The sequence below is a fragment of the Lipotes vexillifer genome, unplaced genomic scaffold (genome assembly GCF_000442215.2).
Source record: "Lipotes vexillifer unplaced genomic scaffold, Lipotes_vexillifer_v1.1 scaffold53, whole genome shotgun sequence".
Lineage (NCBI taxonomy): Eukaryota > Metazoa > Chordata > Mammalia > Artiodactyla > Lipotidae > Lipotes > Lipotes vexillifer.
The window spans coordinates 797,735-806,114 of NW_006791814.1; the positions used below are offsets into that span (position 1 = coordinate 797,735).

General features: G+C 41.2%; 1 protein-coding gene across 1 annotated transcript in view; it reads left to right on the forward strand.

Moving 5' to 3' along the window:
• The window catches only part of TOP1 (DNA topoisomerase I), an 87,215-nt gene that overhangs the window by 61,076 nt on the left and 17,759 nt on the right, over nucleotides 1–8,380 (forward strand). Inside the window, exons 10-13 of the mRNA XM_007464740.1 lie at nucleotides 1,116–1,237; nucleotides 2,160–2,282; nucleotides 4,287–4,474; nucleotides 4,736–4,880. Coding sequence (XP_007464802.1) covers nucleotides 1,116–1,237; nucleotides 2,160–2,282; nucleotides 4,287–4,474; nucleotides 4,736–4,880 — 578 coding nt within the window. The remainder of the gene's footprint in view (nucleotides 1–1,115; nucleotides 1,238–2,159; nucleotides 2,283–4,286; nucleotides 4,475–4,735; nucleotides 4,881–8,380) is intronic.

Below are 8,380 nucleotides of genomic sequence, written 5' to 3' on the forward strand. Positions count from 1 at the left end.
AGGAATGTTGAGAGGGGAAGCCGCGCCACCTGCTGGCCTTTTAAAAGTATAAATTTCAAGCAGGTTCTTTCTGTCTACCCTGAAAGTTTCAGTTTGGAGCTGCAATTCCCTGTATCAACCCTACAATCAGGGATAATAACTTTCTAACTATCATGAGATGAGATGTCTTCTGAGTTTTGAAATGAATGGATTTCTGGTTAAGTTTTAGTTTTCTGTAATAAATGGGAAAATCCTTGGTGAATTATTAGTACCTATGTAATAGTAAGGCAGTGGAGAAACATGTATGCCAAGAACCCCAGTCATCCCTGTGTTCTGGATGAGCCCTGTTTCCCTGAAAGAGGCAACCTCATGAAGCCTGTGTTCCAGGGCATCTCAAACTCTAGTGTATACACAAGCCACTTGGGGGTCTCATTGAAATGTACTTTCTGGTCAGTAGGTCTGGGGTGGGGCCTGAGATGCTACACTTCTAACAAACTCCCATGTGATGTCAATACTGCTGGTCCATGAACTATACTTTGAGTAGCAAGGTTCTAGAGGAATGTCTTACTTAGATTTTTCATATGGGATATCTGGGCTTGCCTGCTGTAAATATATATTTTTAATTCATATTCCACCCACCTAACTTTGAAGAAGAAAGATGCCTATTTCTTTTCCCCACAATTCCTTTCTTCCACTCCCTGCCCTATCCCTTCCTCCCCTTCTTGAACAGAAGCTGTTTAGCTTAGCAGTGGCAGGAGTCCCTCTGAGGATTTGATTTTTAAAAACCATTGAAGAGGTGTAAAGGACCCTGCTTGCTGAAAGGAAAAGGAAGAGTGACTGGGCCTCCCCCAGGTCATCCCTGTCCTGAGCAGGCTCCTGGGAACAATTTACTGGCATAGTCTCCAGAGAATGACCCAGGTAAATATCTGATACAGAGAAGGCGAATTTGTACAAGTAGATACAAATCAATATACTACTGTCTTTGTTGTTATTGTTGTTACCACATGTCACCAGACCTTTATATACATACCTTGGGAAGGTAAACCATTATTAAAGAAGACGTCTCCAGAGCCTCAGTGTTTATCCTCAGAACATGAATACTACACCTCATTGTTTGGAACCACTTTTTTCTCTAGGTAAAGTCACGAAGCTGAGCCCCAAAGCAGAAGAAGTAGCTACGTTCTTTGCAAAAATGCTCGACCATGAATATACTACTAAGGAAATATTTAGGAAAAATTTCTTTAAAGACTGGAGAAAGGTATTGTAGCCTATATATTGATATCCTAGTACCTTACAAAAATATTGATCAACTACTAAGTAATAAATTGTAATTTTACAAAAAGTTCCCTGATGTACAATTTGAGTTTTATGAATTTTATTGTATTAAAAAATTGGGGGAGGGGGTTCTGTTCATTTACTGTATTATATAGGTTTTCTGTCCAATAAGAATACCTATATTTCTTTCCTGTCAGCTGTCATAGGACTGTAGGGGGTAGTTTATCAGATTAGGCCAAAGAGAAAACCTCAGCTCCAGCTGAGCAAAGCAAAGTTTGCCTCTGCAGGACTGCCCTCTGTCTGCTATTGCAAAGAGACATGCATTAATGTTGTCCTGTTCCCTCTTGATTCATGCTCGTTAGCTTTAGGTACTTTCTGCTCTTGAAACCACATATCTATCCTGTATCTGCCTACGTGATTTTAAACAATTTCCTTATTCTCAATATGGATAATATGAACAGAGGCTGAGCTGAAGTTTACCTTCTGAATAGCTCTAGAAGTAAGATTTAATAAGTGAAGAGAGCAAGGATGTTTCTAGGAGAGAATGAATGTGGGAATATTTCTCCCATTACTAAAATGAACGATGTGTATTCATGTTTCCCCAGCTGTAGTACTCATATGCTTAGGGGGTTGTGGCAGTGTGCCAAGGAGTACGAGAAACTACATAAGAGTATTACCCTTTTCAGTGTTAAGTTCTTTTGAATGTTCTTCTATTGAATACATAGTTATAATAGAATGAAGTAAGAAATGTGTTCCTTTTTTTTCAAAACTCACAAGTTTAGATTGACTACCTCGCCAGATATCCTTTGAAAACATGATGCTTTGCTGTAACTGCAGAAAAACCAGAGGGCTTTTTAGTTTATTTACCTTCTTCTTCTTCTGTCTCCCCCTTTTCTTTTAACTAGGAAATGACCAATGAAGAGAAGAATATTATCACCAACCTCAGCAAATGTGATTTTACCCAGATGAGCCAGTATTTCAAAGCCCAGACAGAAGCTCGGAAGCAGATGAGCAAGGAAGAGAAACTGGTACTGCAGAATTTCTTAAACCTCTGGAGAATTTTAGAATAGTGATCAATTTATCTAATTTTCTTCTTGTTTCTTACAAAACAGTTTTGACTTTAATGATTTCACATGGCTCTATACTAAAGATGTAGGATTCTCAGCCTAGTGAAGTCTAGAATTTCTTAAGGGTTTTATGTAGACTGAAAATTGTGAATAAGCACTGTGTTTAATGGCTCAGTATGAGAACCCTGGTGTTCTGTTGATCTAAAAACCAGCCAGTAGCTCCAATAATACAGTATTTAAGGATGGGCAGATCTGACCCACAGTGGCTCCTGGATGTTAAGGATTTAAGACAGATAAAATCATATTGGCCATGTGTATACACACACACACACACACACACACACACACACACACCTTTGACGTATTTTACTCTGGAATCTAGGCATGCTCATCCATCTTCGTCTTCTAGCCGTGGCCAACCTCATTCCTGAAGGATCTTTCCAGTATCCAGCTGGGATGTCACTTTCTTCTAGAATACTGGTAGGCAAGCTATAGATAGGCTGCTTGTTTTTGTAGAAAAGTTTTATTGGAACATGCCACATCTGCTTGTTTACCTATTATCTATGGTTGCTTTCATGCAACAGTGGCAGAGTTGAGTAATTACAGCAGAGACTGTATGGCCCTCAAGCCTCAAACATTTTCTATCTAGAATCAGAGGTCTAGGAGTTAAGGATTTTAAGGAATTCTTTGCACTTCAAGGCCTTGTAGTTTCAGTATATTAAACTTGCGTGTTTATATAATTTAGGCCATTGTCTTTATGTAACTCATTGTTTGAGGGTGCCTATTTGACCTTCAGTTTAAAAAATTAGGAGTTACTATAGGGATCATAAGAATGATCCCTGCACCAGGCTTTTTAGTCTCAGCTTGGTCTTTTCTCCAGTATTCCCAATTAGTGAAATTTGGTTTATTTTTCACTTCAGGGGTGTTTTTCAAATTAAAAACCACTTTAGGGAGGGTTCATTTTTGTTTTTTTTTTAATATTTGTGTATTTGTTTTATTTATTTATTTGGCTGAGCCGAGTCTTAGTTGTGGCACGCGGAATCTTTGTTGCCACGTGCAGGATCTTCATTGCGGCATGCAGGATCTTTTAGTTGGCGGCATGCAGGATCTGGTTCCCTGACCAGGTATCGAACCTGGGCCCCCTGCATTGGGAGCACGAGTCTTAACTACTGGACTGCCAGGGACGTCCCTAGGGAGGTTTTGTTTTGTTTTGTTTTTTAATTTATTTTTTTGTGGTATGCGGGCCTCTCACTGTTGTGGCCTCTCCCGTTGCGGAGCACAGGCTCCGGACGCGCAGGCTCAGCGACCGTGGCTCATGGGCCCAGCCGCTCTGCGGCATGTGGGATCTTCCCAGACCGGGGCACAAACCCGTGTCCCCTGCATCGGCAGGTGGACTCTCAACCACTGCGCCACCAGGGAAGCCCCCTAGGGAGGTTTTTTAAGTAACACCATGTCAGAGCCTTGCCAAGGACACCTGTTGCCAGCAAGTTGTGGATTTTTATCTACATACAAGGCAGCAGGACTTACTTGAATTGCTGAGTATAATATGAAGGAAGAGTCAGCAGAGGGTAAAGAGGCTCCAAATCATTCCATCTTTGGAGCAAGGGTCACAGTATAAAATATATGTACCCATGTACTAGGAAAGAATCCATAACAGGTTTCTTTGCACTTGAAAACCCACGTGAAATACTGTTCACATGGGAATTTTATTGTATTTAAGCTTGAAAAATCTCTTTGGTCTTCTGGGAATTTCCTGGCAGTCCAGTGGTTAGGACTCTGCACTTCCACTATAGGGGGCCCATGCAGCCAAAAAAACATCTCTTAGGTTTTCCTTTATCTGAATTTGTTTCCTAGTGATTTTTAGACTTTTCTCTACCTTGACCTGTCCTCCCACAAGAGCTAAGAATGTATGAGTTGAGCACAGTAATTTGAATCCCTTTTGAGTACTTCCTTGCCATCTTCCAGAAAATCAAAGAGGAGAATGAAAAATTGCTGAAAGAATATGGCTTCTGTATTATGGATAACCACAGAGAGAGGATTGCCAACTTCAAGATAGAACCTCCTGGGCTTTTCCGTGGCCGTGGCAACCACCCCAAGATGGGCATGCTGAAGAGACGGATCATGCCTGAGGATATAATCATCAACTGTAGCAAGTGAGCACAGTTCATCCTTTGGCCGGAAATGAAGTGGAGGGCTTCCTTTGTTCTTGGCAGTTGGGAGTTTTTCCTACATTACAGAGGACTGTTTGGGAGCAGCATGGTATTTCTATGTGTAGATATCCAAGTGTTTATCACGTATTGACTGGTGAGGAGGAAACCCGGAAATACATGCTCAGCAGATTTGTCTACTTCAGGTTATGAAAGGTGAAATTGCTCATTACTTCTCACCTCACTGCTCTCACTTTATTTCCACAGAGATGCCAAGGTTCCTTCTCCTCCTCCAGGTCATAAGTGGAAAGAGGTCCGACATGATAACAAGGTTACTTGGCTAGTCTCCTGGACAGAGAACATCCAAGGTTCTATTAAATACATCATGCTGAACCCTAGCTCACGAATCAAGGTAAGGGGTAGCTAAGAGCTGCACCAGTTAGTGAGGCTGATAATCTCTGTCTTTTTGTTGAAATCTAATGTTCTCAGCCTCTAGAATCACTTTGACAAATTGAAAAACATCCCCACAAATAGAAGGTAATTTCATAATTAGCGTTATCTGGTGATGTCCCTAAGATATATCCATTTTTTACATCACATTGTAATCTTATTTATTAATTCACAAATATTAACTGAAATCCCAGTATGAGCCTGGCACAGTGTATGCATGGTGCTAGGAATTGTGTTGGTAAACAAGATGGACACAGTCCTTGCCTTCCCATTGTTTACTGTCCAGTGGTCAGAGTGCAATGAAGAACGTGGTAAATGTGTATGGCTTCTACAGCTAGTTCTCTTCCTCGCCTTCCTTGGCTCTGAAGAAAGGAATGTAATTACTCTGAATCCAGAAAGAGGTTGTAAAATCTAGAGTCTTACATACTCTGTCTTCCTAAGGTTTCATCTGGGTAGATTCCACCAGGACCAAGTGGGATAATGTATGTGAAAGCATATCATAAACTGTTGAGTACCCATGTGCTGCTATTTATTGATACTGCTATTGAAAGGAGAAAACTGTCTTGGAAGGGCAGTCAGTTCTTGTTAGCCTGCTAGGCATACCCTGCTTGGGCAAGTCCCTCAGACATACTATGGAAATGTGAACGGCAACTTAAAAGAGATGGGCTCCACAGAAGAACAGTCAAGGAATTAGTTCTGTATAGACTGACTGTTTACATGCAGGGGACTGAGGCTAAAGACCCTCTTAATCTTGGTTTATAGTTTATTAAACACTTGTTAAGATTTGAAAGCCACAGCTCAAAAGGCTGTGTGTCTTTTCAAGACTAAATGCACATTTTCTAGCTTATAGTCCTGTGTCCTAATGAAAAATACCCATGTATATATTTTCTTCAGTGTAATTGGAAAATGTCACTGTTTTTAGTTTAGAGTAAGTATAGAATCAGAAAGAGAACCCCCGTGGCAAGTAAAAGTCAAGTCATTTAAAGAAACATGTTGTATTCCTCTTCTGAAATACCACCAAGCTGTAGGGCTACCAAGGTGGATAAACAATGGTTTTAGCCCTCAAGGAACTTATGGGCTGCTGGGCAAATCGTATAAGAAGTCAATTGTGTTGGAAAGGTAAATGTTGAATGCTTCAGATAAATGGAGTAGTTATTCCCAGCAGTTAGAGATTAGAAACAACTTTATGAAGGAAATTTTGTTACAGTTAGGTCTTAAAAGAGAGGCATTTAAAACAGACAAATGTGTCATTATGGACAGAGACGAGGAGTATGAAAAGGAGTAACAGAAAGAATTGTCAAGTGATGGTTGCACAACATTGTGAATGTGCTAAATGTCACTAATGGTAAATTTTATATTATGTGTGTTCTACCACATAAAAAAATTTATCAAAAGATTTTGGATTACTGTTAAAGTATTTTCACATAAGTTGACATTTGATTCTGTTAATAACCACACCAGACATGTACTAATGCCATCGTTGTACAGATAAATTTAATCTCTGAGAGGCCAAACTGTTGCCAGCCTTAAATGCCATGCTAAAGCAACTAGACCATGTTCTGCATTTGATGGAGAACCACTGGCTTGGAACAGAGGAGTGTCTTGAGCATAACCCAACTTGAGCAAGATTTACAGGCATTACACATAAGCAAATCAATAAATACAAACTGTTGTACATGCTGCAAAGGATACAGGGTACCTATTTGAGAGTATGCCAGGGCACCTGATCTGGCTTCTGGGGTTTAGGAAAGGCCCTTCTGAGAAAGTAACATTTAAGATGAGACTTACAGAATGAATAGGATTTATCCATGGAAAGGATAGGGGAATGGGCATTCCAGACAAAGAAAATAGCCTTTTGAAATCCCTGAGGTAAGAAGGAGCTTGCGTGTTCTTGAGGACTGAAAGGCGAACATCGTAATTGGAGTATAATGAGCAAGAAAGAGGCATAATGAGAGGAGACAGGAGAGAGGGATGCAGGACAGATCTTCAGACTCTTCCTTTAAAAAAATTTGAAGTTTTTTTTTTTTTTAATGTGGACCATTTTTAAAGTCTGTATTGAATTTTGTTACAGTATTGCTTCTGTTTTTTAATTAATTAATTTATTTATTTTTGGCTGCGTTGGGTCTTCGTTGCTTCACGCTGGCTTTCTCTCATTGCGGGGAGCGGGGTCTACTCTTTGTTGCGGTGCGCGGGCTTCTCATTGCGGTGGCTTCTCTTGTTGCGGAGCACAGGCCCTAGGTGCGCGGGCTTCAGTAGTTGTGGCTCGCGGGCTCCAGAGCACAGGCTCAGTAGTTGTGGCGCATGGGCTTAGCTGCTCCGTGGCATGTGGGATCTTCCCGGACCAGGGATTGAACCCCTGTCCCCTGCATTGGCAGGCGGATTCTTAACCACTGTGCCACCAGGGAAGCCCTTGCTTCTGGTTTTATGTTTTGGTTTTTTGGCCACGAGGCACGTGGGATCTTATTAGCTCCCCGACCAGGGATAGAACCTGCAACCCCCTGCATTGAAAGGCGAAGTCTTAACCAGTGGATCACCAGGGAAGTCCCTAAAATTTCAAATCCAGTAGGAAGCCGCTGGGTTTTAAAGAGGGGAATAATGCGATTTGTGTTTTAGAAACCTGTGATATAATTGATCATTCTGCTGCTCTGTGGAGACTGGATTGGACACAGACAGGAAGTAGGGAGACCAGTAGGAGGCTGTTGCAGTACTCCAGGCAAGAAATGGCAATGACCTAGACAAGATGATGGCAGTGGGGGTCAAGAGAGGGGAACAGATGCCAAATACATGTGTGCTCTTACAGGCAGGATTAGAGTCGATAGTAGGAGAGTCTCTGAGGGTTGAGAGACTCGTTAGACAAGCTGGTGGAGCTCCTCAAGGGCAGAGAGCCAGCCAATTTTTATTCAGACAATATCCAGGTAACTCCTGTGCACTGTAAGGATTTGTGCAGGTTTCTGAGTGATGGTTATGGTAGTGAACCTAGAAAGCCACCTAGATGTAGGCCCTGCCTAGAACCTTATACCCAGGACAGAGTGGCTCACTCTAGCAACTGGGTTGGGATCCTGAGTCATGAAAAATGGTTAAAGCTTTGGCAAGTGGTACTGTTGAGGGGGAAATAAATGTGATTTCTTAAGCTTTCTGTCAGTCCTCCTCGGTTATGTCCCACTCAGCAGAACGGATCTTCAGAGGTCGAGGTTTTGACAGCATGTTAAATGGTTTTATAACTGCACTGCCAGCAGGAGAAGCATTCTCTTTTTAGATAAAAAATAGAAAGATACAAGTAACGGGTTTTATTTTCAATGAAATATTTCAAATATACAAGAATAGATATAATGAACACTTATATACCTACCATCTGGCTGTGTCAAACCTTAACACCATGTCCTATTTCAGTTGCTTCATTTCATAAAAAGTATTCTGAAAACCATAGCTTGAAGCCCACTAGGTACCATTCATCTCTTTCCC